At 33.2% G+C, this 23,910-nt stretch overlaps 2 protein-coding genes across 3 annotated transcripts; both read left to right on the top strand.

The window, feature by feature from the left end:
• Nucleotides 1-6,006: 6,006 nt before the first annotated feature.
• LOC146924741 (putative magnesium transporter NIPA6) lies at nt 6,007-14,132 on the top strand. Of its 2 annotated transcripts, none has more exons than XM_085709690.1 (9): nt 6,007-6,273; nt 6,385-6,441; nt 8,025-8,115; nt 8,222-8,382; nt 8,460-8,587; nt 10,076-10,213; nt 12,952-13,044; nt 13,151-13,271; nt 13,378-14,132. In XM_085709690.1, the coding sequence occupies exons 1-9, from the start codon at nt 6,144-6,146 to the stop codon at nt 13,506-13,508; spliced, it is 1,050 nt and encodes a 349-aa protein (XP_085565816.1). In that variant the 5' UTR covers nt 6,007-6,143; the 3' UTR covers nt 13,509-14,132. The 2 variants fall into 2 exon arrangements, with proteins under 2 accessions (XP_085565816.1, XP_085565817.1); XM_085709691.1 differs by having other exon boundaries at nt 7,996-8,115.
• Nucleotides 14,133-14,920: 788 nt separating this feature from the next.
• On the top strand, nt 14,921-20,086 carry LOC146924740 (mitochondrial fission 1 protein A-like). The gene is made up of 5 exons (XM_085709692.1): nt 14,921-17,405; nt 18,055-18,196; nt 18,304-18,425; nt 19,619-19,682; nt 19,812-20,086. The coding sequence occupies exons 1-5, from the start codon at nt 17,304-17,306 to the stop codon at nt 19,895-19,897; spliced, it is 516 nt and encodes a 171-aa protein (XP_085565818.1). The 5' UTR covers nt 14,921-17,303; the 3' UTR covers nt 19,898-20,086.
• The last annotated feature ends 3,824 nt before the right edge of the window (nt 20,087-23,910 follow it).

Here is a 23,910-nt window from a genome sequence, read left to right as displayed (position 1 = left end):
ATATTATGTCATTCATGAAGAGAAATCGGCAGAGATATTGATTTACAGGGAGATAGAGATGGGATTTAAAAGATTTCTTCTTCATGAGCTGAACCGGGAGGTTTGGTTATTCGCTATTCGATCACACCTCTAACATCATGCAAATCAACGACGCCGTGAACACTGCTGCAAATGTCGTCAGAAGGTAGGTAATTGAAAACTTGGAAGAAAAAAAGAAGAAGCTAACTCATGATTTTTACACGACTGAAAGGGGAGTTCCCCACAAAGTAACTTTGCTGGAATTGCAATGAGAATGGAGCAAAGATGCGAATAGCTATGAAAGATTGTAAAATACTAGCATTTATCTTCTTTTCACAGAATTGATTGTACATTAATAGTTTTCTCTTTGGTTATGTGTAACACCCGTTTTCCCAACATAAAAATTTCATAATAAAAATCAGAGTAATTCAATTAAACGGAATGCTACACTTCTTAAAATCGTAAAATATAATAGATAACAATTTATCCTTCAAAATTATTCAACTTAATCTTTAAAACTACGCAGCGGAATTGGTTCAACATCATAAAGTCTTTGGCACGCAGGCCTCATCATAAAAATCTCATAAAGTCTTTGTTCATCATTTATTTCATGAAAATTCAAAAGTAATACGTAAGGAACAGAAAACGGTAGCATAATTCCCATCCCGTTACGTATCAGAGCACCTGGAGACACACACTTGTGAGGAGTCCACTCACGACCGCAACTAATCTTGGTTATCTGCAAGTTACCCATACGAAGAGCAACATTTTCAAGCAAAGGGGTGAGATTTCTCAAACAATAATATTAAGCATATAAATCATATAAAGTACATTCAACAACTTAAACATCATTAACATATCTTATACTCCATTAAATAGCATCATTAATCTCCTACATTAGGTATACACTTCATCTTATATCATCTTAATTATAGACGTAAACATCATCATATAACATCAATTACTAATTCATAAACATCAGCATACATCATCAAATATTAATTACAAACATCAACACATATACTAATCACAAACATCAACACTTATAATGATCATAAGCATCAACATCTAACGCCAAATATAATCATAAGCATCATCATGTATTTCACATAAGTATCATTATCAAAGCATATCATTTATCGAAAACAACTTCATAATTAAGTTCATAATCAACTTCTTAAACAAACATCATCATTAAATCATCATCAAATATAAGTTATGACGACTCTACAATGCAACAACATCTTCAACAACAACTTAGACAACTTCAACAACAACTTAGACAACTTCAACAACAACTTAGACAACTTCAATATGCATGTGGTACCACCAGGGCATTAAGTGTAACATCCCGTTTTCCCAACGTAAAAATTTTATAACAATTATCAGAGTTTTTCATCACAAAACGGAATGTCACATTTCTTAAAAATCATAAATGGAATAAATTAATATTTATCCTTCAAAATTCAATCAACAATTAATTAATACTTTGCAGCGGAATTTATCAACTTCTAAAACTAGTCTTTGGCACGAAGGCCTCATCATAAAAGTCTCATAAATAGTCTAAAACATAATAATTAGTTCAATTCCAACAACTTCATTATAAATCTCTTAAAACAATACGTAAGGAATAGAAATAATGTCAAAAATCCCATCCCGTTACGTATCAGAGCACCTAAAGACACACTGTGAGGAGTCCACTCACGATCGCAACTAATCTTGGTTACCTGCAAGTTACCCATACGAAGAACAACATTTTCAAGCAAAGCGGTGAGATTTCTCAAACAATAATATTAAGCTCATAAATCATAAATTACATTTAACAGTATAAACATCTTATAATTTAACAATTATAATCAAATACATAGACATCATCATTTCATCTTAGCAATATATCATCATATAGCAGTCACATATCATCATACTAAAAGACATCACAAGGTAATTCGTTAAATCATCACAACTTAACAACTTGACTTGACAATGCATCTAGACTCGACTATGCAACTCTTAACGTCTTAAACTATCTCGAATCATCATGAAATGCAAATGCATGTGGTACCATTTTAGGGCATAAGCCCTCATCGTCGTGGGTTGAGCATCAATATACTCCTAAGGCATAAGCCCTCATCGTCGTGGTTGAGCAAAAGCTCCAGGGCATGAGCCCTCATCTATAAATGAGTATGCATGGACTCAACATCTTACGTCTAGAAACTTCATGAACATCTTAAAACTCTTTGATTTAGACCGACATTTACATCTTAAATAAGACTAAGCAGTATATGCAGCATATAAATAATTCATCTCATATCAGCATCATAGTACAACAACATCAAATGATAATCAACAACATTTTAAACATCGCATCAACATAAGCATCATAATTAACACATATAGTGCATAAATAACAATATCACATCTTTATATAACTCATCTTTAAATCACACATCTTCAAATAACACATCATCAAATAATTTAAAATTAAACATCCAGAAGTAATTCATCTTTATACAATTACTTTGAAATTAAAGTATATTATTTTGAGCAATATATTAGTAATTTTTTTCACGGTTTACATATACTCTATATTAATATCCCTTATCTCAAGGCTAAATACATCACAGAATGGAACATTTTTTTATGTAACGCAGAAAGCAAAACAAATACAAGTAAATTCTTAATTGCTTCCACAAGACAAATAAAATCTAAGGCAGTTCACGTATTGGACATCAATTTTGAATCAAATTCAAACAAACAACATGCACGTGATACATTGGTTTGTTACACCATGGGATTCAAATCGATAACCACATTTAAGAAATCGCAGACTCGGAGATTTTAGTATAACAAAATAATTTTAAAACAGATCCAAACTAAAACAAAATTATAGACTTACTCGTCAAAACAAAATTCAAAGGACATATGACATACATAGAGTGACCAGACACGATAACATACACACATAGTTAAATCATATTCAATCATCGATAAAATCTTATGCAAACTCACAACACCAAATTAGAGCATGGATTTAACATGAATTCATTAAAAGATTAAGAAAAGCAATGAAAAATATGACCCTTCACTACCCATACGATCATGCAAACCCTTATGGTGAATAGATACTCCCCCTTACAAACTCATCCTAAAGCATGTTAGATGCAATCTAATGATTCACAAACCTAATATTAGTGAAAGATAGTCTCACCCTTACCTTATATTGTTTTTCTGAAATCAAAAGCAGTGTTCTTCGTTCCTAGGGTTCTCTCTCTCTCTCTGAGTTCTCATCTTTCTCCTCTTTCTCCAAAAAGCGGTTTAACGTAAAAACTCTTTTTAACCTAAGCTTCCTTATTTATAATACTAATCACTCTTCCTAAATCTATTTAGGCCCAATAACTTATTCTTATTTCTATTCTGACCTCCAATTCTACTTACACTAATAATTCTCATATTCTAATAAATAATAGAATAATGCCACATAATAAAATACTAACACCTCATATATATAAATAAATCACATAAATAAATTCTAACTTAATAAAAATAATTAAATAAAAGGAGGGCGTTACATTAAGCCCCCTTCGCTAAGGTCATATTTGGACCTGTCGGGCATTAAGCCCCCATCGCTAAGGTCATAAAGAACCTGTCGGGCATTAAGGCCCCATCACTGACTATGCAACGACACAATCTTCCTACAACTTGGATAACAACGCGTACATCTTATACAATTCCATTAAAATGGACAACTTCTTAAATCATGACAACTTAGACCGACTTATACATCTTCACTAAAACTCAACAGCAACATAGACAGCGTATGGACAGTTCACAACATATTATCATCATTGAATGCATTACACTAACTTTAAACATCACAAGTATTTACTTAATGTATTTATAACATGTCACTTTACTTATAACATTAAATCAAGGTTCAACAGCAACAAACAGCGGCAAATACAACATATAACAGTGTTTGAATATCATATCATCATTAAAGAAATGTATCATATCAACTTAATCATCAAAAAGAATCATATAAGCATATTTATCAATATCATATTAATCACAACCTATACCATATTAGTTTGGTTTCCTGGACAGCTCCTAATGTCCTAAACAATCTTCATCTTACTTCTAGGATCAACTCATAACTATCAAGGCACTCAAAACCATCTAAAACTTGGCGTAAATGCAACATCATGATTTCTGCCGGTTACTCGCCACTGCGAGTGATTTGCTCGCCATTGCGAGCGATTTGTTTCAGTACGACCAGAATCCTAAAAATCTTAACTTTTCATCTATTCTCATGTTTCTAACCATCAAACTACTTCTAATAACATTCCTATGGGATATCTAAGGTCTGTTCATGATTCTCTCATCAATTCTACGGTTCTTCATCATCTAATCATCAAAATCGCTCATAAACCCTAATTCTTAAATTCACCGACTTCTCATCTAATCATATGTTTTAAACCTCAAAACTATTCCAATAATCATTCTACGGATTATCTAAGGACTGTTCACAGTTTCTACATCAATCTAACAATTTTCATCCATTAATCCTCAATTCTTCACTCAAACCCTAATCCTCTTAATCTCACAAACTCTCCCCAACTTTGTTAGATGTAATCTAATGATTTACAACTTAATATTAAAGCAAGATAGTCTCACCCTCACCTTAGATTGTTTTTCTGAAATCAAAAGCAGCGTTCTTCGTTCCTAGGGTTCTCTCTCTAAGTTCTCATCTTTCTCCTCATTCTCCAAAAAGCGGTTTAACGTAAAAATTCTTTCTAACCTAAGCTTCCTTATTTATAATACTAACCACTCTTCCTAAATCTATTTAGGCCCAATAACTTATTCTTCTTTCTATTCTAACCTCCAATTCTACTTACACTAATAATTCTCATATTCTAATAAATAATAAAATAATGTCACATAAACTAACACCTCATATATATAAATAAATCACATAAATAGATTCTAATTTAATAATTAAATAAAAGGAGGGCGTTACATTATGACTTGTGATGTGAAGCATATACTCTTTGCTTATGACTCATGAAGTATATAGTGTTCCTCTCCATACTATGCATTAGTGTTATCATTCTTTTCCTTTTTCTTCTCCTTATCCCTCAACTTTCTCCGGATCATTTGTGTTTCAAAACTAATTCAGACATAAAAGTAATTAGAACAGAACTACATGTTTTTTCTAAATGCATTTGAGGCAACATACTTTAGAAAGAATTTGTAGGTATCTAAACAAGGCTGAAAACATATCATGAAGAGAGAAAATTTAGACTAACTATTTTGTTCACACCCGTCTTCATATAAATTTTAATGCACCAAAAGCTTAAAAATTAATATTTAATTCATCTTTTGTTAAAAAAATTCTAAAATATTCCGTAAGAGATATTTTTATGAAAACGTAGTATTTTTGAATTCCACTATCAATATAAGAATCTTATTTGTAAATAAAAAAAGTCATTAAAAATTCATACATATAAATTAAAAAGTTAGGATTCGAACTCCAAATCACAACATTGCTCCTCAAAAAAAATCACAACGTCATGTCTAACAATATCAATATTTTGCCGATTGAGCCAGGACATTGGACTTGTGAAACAATTTTGAAAGAAATAAAAAAAATGAAATTTGCCGGTCAAAGTTGAAAAGAATTTAATAATGTTTGCATTAAAATATGAGCAATGATATTCTAACAACCAAAAATCAACAACTTTTGTGACAACCACCAATTTTCAAAGGAAAAGTAGATAGTGACACGGAAACCAAAGCAATAGAGAGAGAAAGTAAAAAGATAATGTGAGTATGAGAGCTAAATTTATCACATAGGTTGTCACAAAATGGTTGTTAGAATATCATTTCTCTTAAAATATATACCCAATAAATAAATGCATATACTATGAAAATATTGGGTGGGTCCCACAAATGTGCTGACGGATAATTAAGTTAAGGTTGTTCGCACCCAATCATTTCATTTCCAGCAAATAACGAACGAAAGATGATGATGACGATGATGATCTGAGGAACCTCGTTTGTCTGTCGGAGCTCATCAATGAAGAACAAAACAATCACAATTACAAGAAAGTAACGATTTTTTCGAAATGGGTCTGTCGAATGAGAATGTAACAGGTCTCATTCTAGCGTTGGCTTCAAGTTTGTTCATTGGTTCAAGTTTCATTATCAAGAAACAAGGTCTTCGAAGAGCAGCTTCTACTTATGGTGTTAGGGCTGGTCAGAATTTTTCTATTTTTTCTCCTTCTTCTGAATTCTGAAAAAAAAAACAATTTGTTTTTGTTGATTATTATTATGCATGGCTTTAAATTTTTATTTATTATTTTGTAGGTGTTGGTGGTTATTATTATCTATTGGAACCACTATGGTGGGTAGGGATGATCACAAGTAAGCTTTTCCTTCTTCCTAGGTTTGATGTCAATTATTTTTTTATTTCGGGTAGATTTTGTTGTTGTCTTCATTATTGATTTTGATTTCATCCCATGAATGTATGAAATTAATTGGATTTAGTTTTATTGATATATATGAGTTTTTGAATCCTAAAAGTTAGTTTTGAAAGAGAGGGCTTGAGTCCGAGAGGTCCTCGGTTCGAGCCCTGCTAGTGCTCTTGGAGGAAGGTAAATGTAAATACCTTGTAAGTGCTCTTTGAGCCCTAAGGTCTTCCCTGCCTTCGACGGGGGCATCATCCCCTTGGCCTAAATTTCTGTTATCAACTTAAAGTTAGGTTTGAATCTAGGTAGTCGATCCCGGATAGCAGCGCGGAGTAGCCGACTCCAAAAGTGGGATAGCAGGATCCGGGTAGCGGGGTCACAAAGGATAGATTGTATAAGTAAGAACAGAGGAGAGAATGTATAAAAAAACAGAGGAGAACAAACAAATGAGAGATAAAATGTGTCTTTTATTGTCTATTCAAGTAGCAGCTGATTCCAATGTAACAAACAAAAAAACCATATGATAAAAAACAGAGAACATGTAATGAATGAAAGGGTTTAGGGTTGAAAACGGCAAATTGCTCTTTAGACGGTTCAAATTTTAAGGGTAAAATCATGATTTTCTTGGAGCGGGAACCTGGGAACTGGAGCATGCCAGCCGCGAATCTCAATTTAATGCTTCAAATATGCTTTAGTGTTGTAGTAATGATTGTTAATTAGAATCTGCAAATTTTAGTTTAGGCAAAATTACACCAGGAGTCCTTTAGTCTTTAACTTAATTTAATGTATCAAAAAGGTCGTTTGTCTTTTTTCGTGTCATGTTAGTCCTTTTTTCACGTCAAATTAGTCATTTATGTTTATAAACGCCAGCAATGTTGGACCAAACTTCATTTTTCATATAGGTATGTTACCAAAAGTCTTACGTGAGCATTCATAAAGGTAAATTACATCTTCAAATCAGCAAGATAATATCTAAATTACGTCATAATGGTTGTTACAATATCTTATCCATAAAAAATAACGTGACCTCTTTTTAGCTTTTATCTAAGATTGTGACCTTGATGTTGTGCACAAGGGTTTAATTATGGTGTTGAGCGGTGAAACATTCTTTATAGTATATATCACTCAAAGACCGTGTGCCAATGTTATCAAATATTGACCATGGCAGATTGCGGCGCCCTAGCCAATTTGTGAAGAATGGCAGTGCCATGACATTTTATGGTGGCTTTATATGACAGATTTTTGGATTTCCGCCATCCGCCGCCGATAACACTGTCGTGACTGTACACAAATTTGCAACATTAATGGACTGAGAATGAAAGTCTGTTCAATGGCATAAAGCATTTTTAATTTTTAACGATAAAGGACTAACTTGACACGAAAAAATTTAAGGACCTATTTGAAAATTCAAATAAAGTCAAAGGATCTCTGGTGTAGTTATGTCTTTAGTTTATTATCAAAGTTTTTTTTTTTTTTTCCTTCCCATTTTTGTGTTTCTGATTTCTTGCAGAATCTTTTTCTGTATGGTCTCTTGTTCAGTGATTGTAGGAGAGGTTGCAAATTTTGTTGCATATGCTTTTGCTCCTGCTGTTCTAGTTACCCCTCTCGGTGCATTAAGTATTATTGTGAGGTATTCTTCGCCTTAGTTTTCTTTCTCAATTGAATTACGACAATATTGACTTCTAACTTTGATAACATGATTGTTTTTTCAATGATGTTTTCATGGTATCCTCTAGTGCTGTTTTAGCTGACCTTATTCTGAAAGAGAGGCTACACAAGCTTGGGATATTAGGCTGTGTGATGTGCATTGCTGGTTCTATCATTATTGTTATTCACGCTCCTAAAGAGGATCCTATCACATCTGTTCTGGAGATATGGAATATGGCTACTCAACCAGGTTAGGGATTCATCACCTTTTCTTTTTCAAATGCCATATATTATGGTTCTTTGATAACGGGTATTCTCTGCATGCAGCATTCCTAGCATATGTTGGGTCTGTATTAGTACTGGTCTTCTTTATGGTTTTCCATTTTGCACCAACATGTGGACATACCAATGTCCTAGTTTATACAGGCATTTGTTCGTTGATGGGTTCCCTCTCTGTAAGTAAATTAAGTACCGTCCTTTATGCTCATTTTTCTGGGTCTTGTTAAAGAGTGCCCCCGGGGCACTCTTTAAGGATCCCAAATTTAGCAATTATTCCTTCAAAAAGTCAACTATTACAATTTCCAATGCATTAAATACACAACTTTTCATAAAAAACTTACTACTTAAATTACTTAAAGAATGCCCTGGGGGCACTCGTTAACATTTCCCTTTAATAATTGATCTATACTTAGCAGATTTGTTTCCTCAGAGTTATTTAGTTTAAAATATACCCCCTTCTTTCCTTTTTAGTTGTCTTCCAAGATTATTTGTACATATCAAGAAAACAAAAAAGTTTGTTACTTTTGATCAAACTATGTCATTTTCATATAATGCCATTAACTATTTATTATCTAATTCCACGTATTTCTCTCTCTGTAATAAATAGTTAATGGTGTATTATTAACAACTCAATAGTTAAAGTTGCATTAAACTTTAAAAACAATAAGTAAATAGAAACAACATTTTCTACTAAAGTGACAATGAAAAGGAGCTGAGGGAGTATATGACAGGCAGAATATCAATTCTTGTTGCAAGTAATTGATCTTTGCTATTCGCTAAAATTATCTCGCAAAATCTGGATTTTAAGCTCTAACTTATAGTAGTGAATTTCATAAATGAAGATTCAGCTTTCTTGTAACTTTATATGTTTTAGTTATATGTACTATTATGTTTTAAGTTCTTTCACCAGGCTTTATTCATGTGAATTTGTTGGCCACTTATTTACAACTAATAGAGAATTAGGGAAGAACTGAAAGGTGAACCTAATTGTTGGAATTTTAAGAATTGAACTTGAGATTTGAATCACACAATTAGGTTTGGTTTCTCGAGGAACAAATGAATAATCATAAAGATAAATGAGTTAATCCAATATCAATTACCACGGCAGTAGGATTTGGGTTAATTGGGCACGGTTCTTGTTTCTTGAAAGAGAACATTAACTACTATAGGATTAATTCGCCTTCAACTAGGGTTCAACATTAGTAAAAGGGTAGTCAATTTTGAATCATAAACTATCATTTTGGTAAACCCCAATCTTGCAAGTTAACCCCAATCTTGGAAGCTTCCTTATTATTATAACAACCAAATTAGTTTTTCTTTGAATTTCAATAACTTTATTCTCCATTGATTCGTTACTTTTGTGATTGTTACAACTTTCTACTTCACCAAATTTTTTGTTCTATTTAATTAGTTAAATTATAATAATTGGTACTCAAAAATCACGGTCCCTGTGGATTCGATACTTTACTACTTGACAAAAAACCGTACACTTGTGGATTTCTCATATCCAGTTTTTGGCGTTCTTTCACCCTCTCCCCCAGTTGTATGGATAACTATGTCTATCTGAATAACTGATGATGTTTGCTGAAAAATGTTTTCTTTTAGTTACTAACTAACAATGCACTAACATGGTGTCTGATGGGTATGAATTTTTCTGTTGGCAGGTGATGAGCGTCAAAGCACTTGGAACTTCTTTGAAGTTAACTTTTGAAGGGAACAATCAGTTAGTTTATCCACAGACATGGTTTTTCATGTTAGTTGTGGCCATATGCGTCGTCATGCAAATGAATTATCTTAATAAGGTCTGTTACTTAGCATACTGGCCCCATCCTTCCAATTATTATTTGTTAGTATATAAGTAGAAAATCATTTCATTATTTTTATGTTTTTCGTCTATTCTATCACGATCCATTCATTCTATAGGATCTCCAATTTTTGGGGGTAAAAGAAAGGTTTATTAAAGAACAAAGAGAAAAAACTAGGAGGAAGGGTATCAGTGAGCATAAGAGGTTCAAAAATGCAAATGTAACAAAGCTGGCTAATATATATAGGAGAGTCCCTACAGCATATCGGAATTCTAACAAACCGGGATTGTTCTGTGATACGCAATTTAGTATAGAGTGTTGTCAATAGCAGCTATAGCGTTGTAGCATAGCAAAATTTAAACAAACCTGCTATTTTCTGTGATCTGTGATTGACAAATGGTGGGACCCTTTCCCGGACCCTGCGTATTCGGGAGCTTTGTGCACCGAGCTGCCTTTTTTGTTTTGTTTTTGTGATTGACAATATTGAAGCATGGTCATAGATGCACAGTGATCTCATCCCTTAACCCTTTGAGAAATACACATTAGTTTTATTTTTTGTGATTTTTTTTTAAAATTCTTCAAGGTACATGGTTGTGCTTAACAAGATTGAAGATAGTTTAGGATTAGTGTGTAATTTGTTGACTTTTCTTTTTGAAAAGTTTCTTTTGTTATTGATGCGCATGCTAGATATTCAATACGTTTTTTCTCGTATTAGCTTAAAGATATGATTTATTTTGTCCTGGTCCTCATTAATGACATACCACCCTTTAATACGTGACCAATGGATTATTTAGTGGATTTCTAGAACTTGTGGACATCAATGTATCAATCATTCATGTCATAAAGTACTCGATGGAGTTTCACACTATCTATATGGACTACATATCACGACTCTACTTTTATTCATGCTTGAGATCGGATATATAAAGTTTGAGGAAAATGCTCAGCAAATGGTAAGTTGTGGAGAGAACCTTTAGAATGTAGGAGTTCTAAAATATTAAGACAGAGGATACGAATCATGTGTTCATTAAGATGCGAGTCACCGCTATTTCTAGGTGAAAATCGGGGATCACACTATCCTCTCACGTCATACCGCCGGTTTCAGAACTTGGGTATCTTGTCTTGATTTAATCTTTCCTATTGTTTAGGATGTAACACAAGGCTCGAATTCGGTGGATGAACTAGAGAAATGCTTGAGCTGTGATTTGTGGTTGCTGATTGCCCATCAATACAAAGGAAAGTTTTAACAGGCAACAATAAAACCGGTGATATCTTTACTGGTGAGTGTTAGGCCGTGAAATGCGAACTATAGTAGGGAAAAGGTGTAGTGGAGATGAGGAAGCAACCTAAGGTGGATACATATTTATGCAGCAGTATACAGGAAAAGACAAAAAGATTATTAAGGAGTAATAACAAATGAGTTTTACTTTGGGGGAAGTTGAATTGTTGGAGCAGTAACTATAAAGGAGAATATGGTGGAAACTTGTCCAAGTTGGTCTATACTTGTGGTTCCTGTTCTGGTACGACTCGTATGCAAGGATTGATGTTTTCTATTTTATTTTGTAGTATATAGTGCACTGAGGAAAATAGAAACACCAGGATGAGAATAATAAACGACTAAGGTTTGGCCCAAAGATAAAGCCAGACAATCTCTCACTTTAAGCTTGAAACCCCCAGCCCACTCCACTCAACCCCCAAAATAGCCCACTGATTTTATGGCCTCAACTCCATTTGATACCTAGCAAAAATTGTACATATGAGATCTCTCAGTTTATTTAGTCTTAGGCTCCCTAGCTTTAGGCCTCATTGTGCCTTGACCGGCCCTAAATGCACTAGTGTCTAGTATTGGATGGATCCTGCACTCCCTGTATATCAATGATTCTTCTTGATACTGAAAAAAATCCTTTGTGAGATATGTTTCACTGTGTTCGTATATAGTCTGATCGACTATTTTATTTATTGATTGATAAGACAGACAATTAACTTCAGTGATAGAACTTGGATCGTGAGAGATAGAGACATTCAAAACAAAGTCTATTTCTAATTGCATATTTACGGTATACATATATGCTCTTCCCAATATTTTTCACATTAATACCAATAACCATAACCATTGTCTGTACCTGGTATCATGAATAGATGGTTTTGCAAAATATATGTGGTATATGTTTTGTGAACGTGTAAAACAAATGCAGCTACTTCATTTATGAGAGATACTAGGGCCTTCCTTAGCCCTTACAAGTAATCATAATTTCTTTTTATACCAATAGAACATGAACAAGTTCATTAGTTAATCCTGACTAGATAGTAACTTTTTCCTTTTAGTTGTTTTCTCATACTCTCTTTCCCTTTAGTGTTCTTTGATTGATTAATGACATTCTCTTTTAGAAATTTAAAATTAAAGAAACGATGTTAATGAAAAATACTAGCATTAATGTTGCTAGATTAATGGTACTGGAATCGTTCCCCCTTGACTGAGTGATTTATTGTATTCTGTGACTTGTGTGTGTTTCCCTTTTCAAATTGACGCCTCAATCGTATTCAATGGAAAAATAAAACAAGGCTCTATTTCAGATTTGTTTTGTACATTATAAAGTTTGTTTGAAATTCCAAATCAATTATGCTTTACTAACATGATTATAATATTTCAGGCACTTGACACCTTCAACACGGCAATCGTGTCTCCTATATATCCAAATCAATTATGCTTTACTAACATGATTATAATATTTCAGGCACTTGACACCTTCAACACGGCAATCGTGTCTCCTATATACTATGTCATGTTTACAACACTTACAATATTGGCCAGTGTAATAATGTTCAAGGTACCGTCAACAAGTTTTTGCAATTTATGTCGGATGCATATGTTAGTTGTTACTGGTGTCTATGAATTGTGCAAGAGTCTAATTACATTTCAAATTATGCTTGCAGGATTGGGATGGCCAAAGTTTTTCAACTATTATGTCAGAAATATGTGGCTTTATTGTTGTACTCTCTGGCACAATAATGTTACATCTGACCAAGGACTTCGAGAGAAGCCATTCTTTTAGAGGTATAGTCAAATTTAACCATATACGGAGTATTACTTAATTTAGCTGCTACCGACTCGCCAACCATACTTTACATTCTTTCATATTACATATATGTTGAAATTGCAGGTGGCGGCTTGCCTTCTTCGCCTACATTATCTGTCCGGCTTTATACCGGAAATGGGGACTCGTTACTTAAGGAAGATGAAGAGAACGAATCTCCTGAGGATATGTGCTCAAGAAGACAAGATTTATGTTAGATGGTTTTATATGACATAGTAAAGGTCTTAATTAGGGGAAGTTGAACCTTTCTCTGGGAAACTGAATGAGAATCCCATCATATACCAATACCATGCAGCTGCAGGTAGTAATGTAACCATAGAATGATGGGAGGTTTCCGAAGCTATTCTTTCATGGATTTAATTGATATGCACCAAGAGTGTAAATATTTTTTACTCTGTCAATCAATCATAACCATTGGATCAATAAAAATATTGTTTTTAAATCATATATACCTTAAATATCATACAAATGATGGTTTGTGATTGGTTGATAGTGTAAAATGTTTACATTGACGGTGTATCAAAATTAATCTCTTTCTTTTATTATCAGCATATCGGGAATTTTATCAACCTGAATTTTTAGTCTGAGCTTTGCAAGGTGCATAGTGTATAGTGTGTCCTCACTCCTCAGTTGCTTGTGTTAGATAAGGTCATTGGATTGATATTAGTTCTCTGCATATATACATTTTTTTTAGATCGAGATTAGTTCTCCTTTTGAGGCTATTTTTACATTAATGAAGAAAGGGTGGATAGAGATTTGTTTGTTAGAACAGTATACATATGGTGATTTTGTTTTGGCTTTTATAATATTTATGGTTTTGCGATTTGGCTTAGCATACAAGATTCATTTGTGGTTTGTAAGTAGACATATGTACATAAAACTAACTTACTAAGAAATTTCTGTGTTTAGAATTGTAGTTTCCTATGAATATAAGAAATATATTCTCATTTGTAAACATGTTCTAGTTTTTACATGCTCAAAAATCCTTTAAGTTTTTAAAGAACAGTGATAATTGTACATTTTGCACAAGTAGATGTAAGGAACAATATAAGGGACCTTCAAAGCTTTAACTTCTTTGAAGAATCCAAGATCCTGAAAAGGGTGGTCATGATAGTTAGTTAGGCATCATGCAATTTCCATACGTCCTCCCCTAGCTGTCTCTTTTATTTGTAAGGAACAATAACATTGTTTTGAGATGAGACAAATATAACATTGGTTTATTGTGGATGTTAAACGTATCGCAGATCACCATAAAAATGTTCCATAGATTTTTTGGAAAAAACGTAAAATTCCTTAGGTGTTTTTTGTATGGTTCTTAACTAAATTTACTATGATTTTCTCAAATTTATAGCTTTCATAGAGTTTGTTATATCTAAAAAAAGGTGTATTTTTTAGTTAAGAACATTACGAAAAAACACCTAAAGAATTGTACTTAAGTTTTGTCTTTTATTCACCATGTTTTTTTTTAAAGAACTAAGTGTTGGTAATTCAATAATTCTAATTAGAAATAGCACTATATTATCCCTGCGTAATACATTTTTGGGAAGAAGTACAACAACAACAACAACAACAACAACGCCTTATCCCACTAAGTGGGGTCGGCTACATGGATCAAATGCCGCCATAATGTTCTATCAAAGACCATATTTGGATCCAACTCATTGACCTCTAAATCTTTTCTAATGGTTTCTCTAATAGTTTTCTTAGGTCTTCCTCTACCTCTTTTAACCTGACTCTCCGCCATTTGATCTACTCTTCTTACCACGGCGTCTACGGGCCTTCTCTCTACATGTCCAAACCATCTAAGCCTATTTTCTACCAACTTTTCTACTATAGGTGCTACCCCCACTCTCTCTCTAATGATGTCATTCCTAATCCTATCATGTCTAGTCTTACCACTCATCCAACGCAACATCCTCATCTCCGCTACGCTTACTTTACTCTCGTGTTGGCTCTTAATCGCCCAACACTCCGTACCATACAACATTGCCGGTCTGACTGCTGTCCGATAGAACTTTCCTTTCAGCTTAAGTGGTACTTTCTTATCGCACAAAACACCTGAGGCTCTTCTCCATTTCAACCACCCAGCTTGAATACGATGATGTACATCAGCTTCTATTTCTCCGTCATTTTGTACTACGGACCCAAGATATCTAAACCGTGTAACTTGGGGTATGATATGGTCTCCAACTTTCACCTCTAAGGTAGACCCACTTCTCCTTTTACTGAAGTTACATTCCATATATTCCGTCTTGTTTCTACTCAGGCGGAAACCGTACGCTTCTAAGGCTTGCCTCCAAGTCTCTAGCCTCCCGTTTAACTCCTCCCTCGACTCACCAAGCAAGACTACATCATCTGCAAAAAGCATACATCTCGGTGCTAACTCTTGGATGTGTGCCGTCAGTACATCCAAAACTAAAGTAAAAAGATAAGGACTTAGGGTTGACCCTTGGTGCAGTCCTATTGTTATGGGAAAATCTCCGGTATCCCCATCCTGCGTCCTCACACTAGTCGAAGCCCCCTCATACATATCCTGGATAGCTCTAATATAGGCAATCCTCACCCCTTTCTTCTCCAGGGCTTTCCACAAAATCTCTCTAGGTACTCTATCATACGCCTTCTCCAAATCAATGAAAACTAAGTGCAAGTCTTTTTTATCCGTCCGATATCGCTCCATCACGCGTCGAAGTAAGTAGATCGCTTCCATAGTCGACCTCCCAGGCATAAAACCAAATTGGTTATCCGTAACGTGAGTCTCTTTTCTTAGTCTTCGCTCAATTACCCTTTCCCATAACTTCATGGTATGACTCATTAGCTTAATTCCCCTATAATTCGCGCAATCTTGTATATCCCCCTTGTTCTTATAGATTGGAATTAAGGTGCTTCTTCTCCACTCGTCCGGCATTTTCTTCGTCCTCATAATCTCGTTGAAAAGTTTTGTGAGCCACCCAATTCCTCTATCGCCAAGACTTAGGTTTTGGGAAGAAGTAAAGAGCTAAAAATTGTAACCTAAGAGCAACTCCAGCGCTGGTTGTTTATTGCGTACGTGGAGACATAGGTTCCGTCTCTTAAGGTTTTTAGCATTGGAGCAAATACACCTCGCAGCTTGATTGCTTAATTTTTGTTGTCAGTTGCTTATTTAAGCAATGCAAAAAGTGAATTGCTTCTTATTAAAAAACAATAAAATATAGTTGAAAGATCACATAGTCATCAAGTTCGATATTTGTTTAATGTTCATTCACGTTTACTGTGCACTGTTCATTCCAGTTTAATTTTGAATTTATATTAGCAGTTAATAAATTAATCATCTAAAAACTAGCCTTTTGGTGGAGCATATTTGGGAACGTTTCGAACACGAGAACAACACAAATTAATTTATATATTTCTCAACGTCATTATATATTTCTCAGTTATCCAAAGGTCTGAAGTTTGTGGTGAAACTTAGTAAAGCCAATTAAGTATTAAAGGCTATACTTATAGTGGTTTCTACTACACACAATAACTTAAAATATCATTTTAAGTATTTTTTTTTATCATTTTCTTATAACTTTTTTTGATAGTAAATTTCAAAAAATCACTAAAAAAAATAGTTTATCATTAAAATCATTGTTGAGAGATATCATCAAAAAATTGTGATTTCTATTAATTAAAATCTATAACAATTAATATTTGAATCGATGAATGTCAAAATTTCTCTTTTACCTTATAATAACAAATAAGTTTAAAATTATTTTTACCATTTTTTATAAGTTTTTACCGCTATTCAAATAAGGTGGTTCATCGTGACTTTGGTCAACCTATTAACCCCAAATCAAGGCAAAAAATTTCCTTAACGAGTAAGACACCGTGTCCTAGTCCGAGTCGGTGTATCAACAAAACGTGAGCGAGCAAGTTTAACTGTATAAGTCTGTGTGCTCTCTCTCTCTCTCTCACAAATACAATCAAAAGAAACAGAATAGTGAATTGAGTTGAATTGAATTGAAGGTTTATCAATGGCGAAACTCGAAGCTAAGCTAGGAATGATCGTTGACAAGGTTGGACAATTCTTCTCTGGCAGCGACCTTCTTCCCTCCTGCGATCCCGATATCATCGCTGTACGTTCCTACTCTCTTCCTTCTCAATCATGCACCGTTTCCCCCCTTTTTTAGGGTTTCTGTTTTGTTGTTTATAGAGAATATTGAGATGCACTAGTTAATTTACAAGAGATTATTTATTGTTTTGATTTTGAAAATTTATTTTGTTGTTATTATAATTTCATCTATGTTTCTTAACAAGTTTATTTGCAGCTTATAGCACAAGCGCTTGACTTGTATAATAAGCTTACATAAGTTATTTATATAGAAAAAAGATAAAATAAAAAAGTTGAATTGTTTTTGTATATGCTATAAGTTGTTTTCATAAGTTATTTTGTACAACTTATGAAATTAAGCTGAAAAAAGCTTTTGATAAGTGTCATAAGCTGTTTTCATAAGTTCACCCAAAAACAGTTGTGTCAGTATCAAATAAGCCAATCCAAACATGCACTAAGAGTCTATTTGGATTGACTTATTTGAGTTTAGTTATGGGTATAAGCACTTGTGAGACTCTTTGGGATAGCTTATAAGAAAAGCTCTCTAGGCTAGCTTATGAACAGTTTGATTTTATTTTACCTTTTGTTGTACAAATAGTTTACACATAAGCAGTCATATGATAAGCACTTAATTAAGCTTCTTATTCAAACATGAGCCTTGATTCTATATGTAGGGATGTGAAAGAGAGGTTGCTGAGGCTGAAAAACAACCTGCCTCTGATGAGGCTCTGCAAGAATCTCTCTTGCGTTTGTCATGGGCTCTTGTCCACTCAAAACGTCCAGAAGATGTGCAGCGTGGGATAGCAATGCTTCAATGTAAACCAATCTATCTCTCTTTTACTTAACTTGCAAGTGTAAATTGATAAGCAAAATTGCATGTGTATAGCAATGATGTTGATAGTAAAATTACATGCGTATGGCAGCATCATTACCTAGTACTGTTGACCCGCTGAAACAAAGGGAGAAGCTTTATCTTCTGGCTGTTGGATATTACAAAAGTGGTGACTATTCAAGGAGCAGGGAACTTGTTGAGAAATGCCTAGAGGTATGTTTCTCTCTCTTTGGCTTTAATGTTACTTGGTTATCTAGAGAAACATCAGAACCGAGCCTTAATGCTTTCATCAGTTCCTTTTATAGAAAAAATCACATCCGGGTGTTTTCTTCCATTGTTTTAAATTATGTTCCCCTAATCTATGACAGAGAAACTGGGTATGTTTACTTTCTTACAATATTTTCAAATTTTACTTTATATGTGGGTGGATTACATTTGGTTATGGGTTTAACTTTTTAATTGTGATAGTCTGAAGATGAAAAGTAACTAGAAAATGTGTTTTTGTGAACACCGAAAATAATGTTTTGAATTTTTTTCTGAATTTTTAAAATGCATTTTCAAAAACTTTCATAATGTCCTCGTGAGCTTAGCTCAGTTGGTAGGGACAACGCATGGTAATATACAAGGTTTGAGGTTCAAACCCCGGCCACCACCAAAAAAAAAAAAAAACTTTCATAATGTCTTCTCTAATATTTCATTTTATTAGAGGAAATGGAAACATTTATTAGATGAAATGGAAACAATATTCATTTTATTAGAGGAAGTGGAAACAGGAAACACCCGAAATAATCAGCCCCAGTTGTATAAGGTGTTTGTGTCCCTAGCACCGCACTTTATTATATTTGTGAATCTTAAATTTTTTTGTATGACTAGTTGACGTCTCCATCCTGCATTGTATCTTCAAAAACATCAGATTTTTAAAAAGAATCTGACTTCTGCAAATGCATTTTCTGTACATTTCACTGTAACAGTTTGTAAGAATAAGATATGATTTTGTAAATTTTGTTGTCTGTTAGGACTTTTCTCACTCAGTATCTCTACTAATTTAAAATTTAGTGAATAACCTTGAACATGTCCATTAGTGGTTGAAACTGGTTCAAACACACTCTGAAATAGGGTAGCTTACCACAAGAATCATGTTTATCTATTTTTTTTTTCCTCTGTTCTTTTTCATATACTCGAGCCATTGATTCCGCTGTTTATTTGAAATTTATAGAGGAAAAAAATGTCAGATTCACTATATATATCTTGGTTGTTTTTCATTACCCTCTCCAAATCCAACCATTAATTCTAAGTGAAGATAAAGACCACCATCAAATTTTTCATTCCAATTCCAACCTATCCATTAACACCAACACAACACAGCATCATCTATGTGAAAATCATTATGATTTTTTCTTCTGCAGATTGCACCCGAGTGGAGGCAGGCATTATCACTTAAGGAGGCGCTCGAGAGTCGGATAACAAAAGGTTCTCATCAATTATTATTATTGATCTTTCCCCATGCATTTTCTTCCCCTTATCATGTTGAGACCAATGGGAAGGGACTTGTTTTGGGCTCTAAATAACACTGACATTATTTCTATTCCTCCATTGTAGATGGTGTCATTGGCTTGGGCATTGCTGCAACTGCTGTTGGACTGATTGCAGGTGGGATTGCAGCAGCTGTGTCTCGTAAAAAGTGACATAATCCTTTCTGTTAAACATATGATAGCAGCTAATATGTAAGAGGCAAACGTATATGATACTGTGAATTTGCTGCATCTTACTGTTTTTAAAGGAGGGAGCAAACAATGATGTGTACAAAGTGGTGGAGAGATGTTGTGTGTTTCATGTTTTAAAAGACTTCAATATTTGCATGTCTTTTTTTCCCACTCTTCTCCATCAATTTTCCCCCATCTTATGATGCAATCATGTTGATCTAATACGAATTTGACATTACGATTAAACTCCTTGAATGATGATGTAAGAATAACCGTATTAGTAGTAATTGCAATTTCCAACATTGGACAATACATAGGTGAAAGATTTCACTCGAAATAAAGACATCTGTGTGAGGGTTGAATCCAAAATTTTGTTTATATCAAACATGATAGATCATACCTATACCTATAGGTGGGAAATAGTACAAAAATTTGTCTTCTAAGATTACGTGTCATCTATACTAGTGCTGCGGAGTCTTGTCTAGTTGTTAGGTTGTGATGTCAAATATTTGTTTAAGATTTTTACATACGCCAATTCAAGAAGTGTGCTAGACTTTTAATCCCTTTTGGAACTCTTATTATATTTCAACCTAATGATTAATATTAGTATATTACTCAGTTCAGTAAAGAAAGAAACTCCTACGTTTTCAAAATCATATTTTTTTTAAGGAAACTACTCCCGCGAAGAAGAATTATGATACCATGACTTAGACCAAGCTGCCCTTTAGTAATTTCCTTGAACCTACGCAGTAGCCTACACGAATCGACATATAAAGGAAGTAGAACCCCAAGTACATTGGCCATTATAACCATGGTAAGAGTATGACTCTGTTTGGTAAAAATAGCGGATAGTTGATAAGATAGCTGATAGTTTTTAGCTGATAGCTTTTAGCTGATAAGCTAGCTGATAGCTTTTGGCTTATAAGCTAATTGAAGTGTTTGGTAAAAATAGCGGTTCAACTAGCTAATAAATGTAAAATGACATAAAGGGTATTCTTAATTCATAATAAAAATTATATCAATTAATATTTAAGTATTTGTAATTTTGTAAACTAATTTTTCTTTAAAAAAATAATTTAAATTTATTAATTTAATACATCCTTTTTTTTTTGAAGAATAATTTAATATATCCTATGTATTATAAATTAAATTAAATTTTATTCACTAAAATTTTATCTTATATTTATTATCATTTAAGTGTTTCCACTTTATAAAGAAAATAACATTTACCTCAAAAAAAAAAAAAAAAGGTAACACTAATAGAGTAATACTAATAAAGTAACACTAATAGAGAATGAAGAAAATAACACTTTACCTCAAAAAAAATAAAAAAAATAAAAGTAACACTAATAGAGTAATAGTATTTTGTTTCGTAAAAAAAAACAAAGGTATATATTTTTTCAAAACAAAAAAAAAAGGTGAGCTGATATATATACAAAAATTGGAATAAAGGGATAGTAGTCTTTATTACGTAGCTTATTATAAAAATTGTAATGGATAAAAATGGAATTTAAATGAAATAATAAGGGTAAAATTGGAAGAAAAAGTGAGAAGCTATAAGCTATAAGCTCAAACGCTACTTGAAATAGCTTCTAAAAAATAGCTTATAAGCTCGTGAAATAAGCTAAAAGCTCTTTTTTTGGGTTTACCAAACAGACCCTATATAGCAATTGTTTGAATAAAACAAAAAGCCTCGCCTCCATTATAAAAACTAAAAAGGGAAGAGGACAAGAGGAATGGGACATTGGTGGAAAAGGATAAAAGGGCAGTTGTTTGAATTTTATGTCATGCATATTAAAATTATATACTTTTTGGGTATCGTTTTAAATCAGTTCCTTTTGAGTAACATTTTGTATATAATTAGACAAACAATAGCACATGAACGATGTTCTATATTTGATATATATTAAAAATAAAAATAAACAATCCATAAAGAAAAACAATATTACATTTTATACAACAAACAATAGCACATGAATGATGTTCAACTTAACCAAAATCAGTTTGAGTCGGAAATTACATTTAATCAAAATTAATTCTATAGAATCAATTATATCAAAATCAATTCTCCCCACCACATAGCCAAACACATGCTAACTTACTCATTTGACATGAATATTCTAGATACTCCCCCCCACCCCCAAAATCAATTCTCATCTTTAGCCTAAGAATATGAAGAAATTAGTTAATACTTTCAACAGGAAAGAACTTATATCTTTAAAAAAAAAAAAAAAAACAGGAAAGAACTTGTAAACTATTCAAACAAACAAATACGATTTTTTTACTAGATAGTAACTTCTCTCTATTCATTTCAACGACAACCATTCATCTTACCCCTTATATTTGTTTGTTTGAATAGTAAGAAAAACTTTAAGAGAATAGGTTAAAACAAATTGACTTGATTATCTTCCAATAAGCTATAATGCTTGCAAATTTTTTTTTTTTGCAACTTTGATATATATATATATATATATATATATGTGTGTGTGTGTGTGTGTGTGTGTGTGTGTGGCGCGCGCGTGCGTGTGCTTGAATGTGTGCGCGTGCGCGCGCACAAGTTCTAAGATAAGATTACGTTGTGCATTATCTATTAATATTTATTTCTCCAAAAAATTTGGTCTTACTTCCTTCAAAAAAAATAAAATTAACCCCACTAATAATTCAATCTCAGATCCGCCCCTGCTCATAGCAATGGTTATAAAGATCCAAGCCACACAGAGTGAAATTTCCGCCACCACCATCAACACGGTTGATATCCGGCGAATAAGAGTTGATTGGACTTTGACATTCTTTGTGTGAATGATGATGGAGAGGTTAACAAGGAAGAAGGTGGAGAAGACATATAGAATAAGAGCTATATGTCCAGATACAATAGCACGTTCTGTGATGTTCGTACCAGCTTCACAACCTGAAGAAAGAGGTTTGATACTGGTGAGGTTAGTAGTTTGGAGACCAACTCCAACAGAAGCAACAACGGAAAACATGGCAGTCCATTTGAGATAATTGTCGTCTAATATATGTTTATGTGGATTTGCCATTGGGATAGGCCAGGAGATTCAAGGCTTTTAGAGAAGGTTGTGTTCGTCAGAGAGTTATTGAGACTAAGAAGAGAAGCAATGATTGATTCTTGACTTAGCTGCACATTCGATATATATAGATAGATAGATGTACACATTTATTATGTAGTTCATAATTAGTTGAATATGTAGATATGTCTTTTAATTTTAATTGGTATCACATTAGTCCATTATCTTAATTTTGGGTTTATATTGGTCTCTTATTTAAAAAATGTGCAGATATGTCTTTTAATTTGTTTAATTAGTATCACATTAGTCCTCTCATCCATTAAAGACTAAAGACTAACAATGTTAATTGTAATGTATCTGACATGTAAGTTAGCATCTCATTCTTCTCACTTTACTGATTCCCCTATAAATCAAAATTAAGGTTCACTAAAACTCATGTCCCCAAATTTTTCACCTCAAATTTGATATTACAACCAATCTTCATATCCTCATATGAGCAAAGATATCAAATTCAAGAGGTTCCTCATCTAATTCCTTTTTAAAATCGTTGACCAATAACATAGAGGGTGGATCCAACACAAATTCACATGGATCTCGTACTTCAAATCCACGAATTTGCATAGGAAAGACTAACTCGACACCAATTAAACAAATTAAAGGATATATCTGCACCTTTTTTAAACAAGGGATCAATATGAAACCCCGAAATAAAGGTAAGAGACCAAAAAAGTGTTTAAGCAAACATTTTTTTATGGATGATAAATTAGTCTCCTACTCATTACAACAAGATATATGTGATTTGAACAACCATTTGCATGATAAATTATGAGACAATGATATATTTAAAAAGGACAATATGTATTGACACGAAAACCAAAACAATAGAGAAAGAAAATTGTGTCAAAAGTTATTACAAAATAGTTGTCTACAAATATCATTTCTAATGTTTTAATTCATCCCGAATTTAAA

This window comes from Medicago sativa, chromosome 5 (assembly GCF_051527215.1).
Source record: "Medicago sativa cultivar Bolivia chromosome 5, Bolivia_mono, whole genome shotgun sequence".
In the NCBI taxonomy this organism is placed as follows: Eukaryota; Viridiplantae; Streptophyta; class Magnoliopsida; order Fabales; family Fabaceae; genus Medicago; species Medicago sativa.
This window is presented reverse-complemented; position numbering and strand designations above follow the sequence as displayed.

Excerpts from the sequence above, each read along its gene's own strand:
- LOC146924741 (XM_085709690.1), top strand. The coding sequence starts at position 6,144 with ATGGGTCTGTCGAATGAGAATGTAACAGGTCTCATTCTAGCGTTGGCT. Across the intron at positions 8,116-8,221 it reads GCATTAAGTATTATTGTGAG|TGCTGTTTTAGCTGACCTTA; the intron begins GTATTCTTCGCC and ends GGTATCCTCTAG. Across the intron at positions 13,272-13,377 it reads GAGAAGCCATTCTTTTAGAG|GTGGCGGCTTGCCTTCTTCG; the intron begins GTATAGTCAAAT and ends TTGAAATTGCAG.
- LOC146924740 (XM_085709692.1), top strand. The coding sequence starts at position 17,304 with ATGGCGAAACTCGAAGCTAAGCTAGGAATGATCGTTGACAAGGTTGGA. Across the intron at positions 17,406-18,054 it reads GCGATCCCGATATCATCGCT|GGATGTGAAAGAGAGGTTGC; the intron begins GTACGTTCCTAC and ends TTCTATATGTAG. Across the intron at positions 18,197-18,303 it reads TGGGATAGCAATGCTTCAAT|CATCATTACCTAGTACTGTT; the intron begins GTAAACCAATCT and ends TGCGTATGGCAG.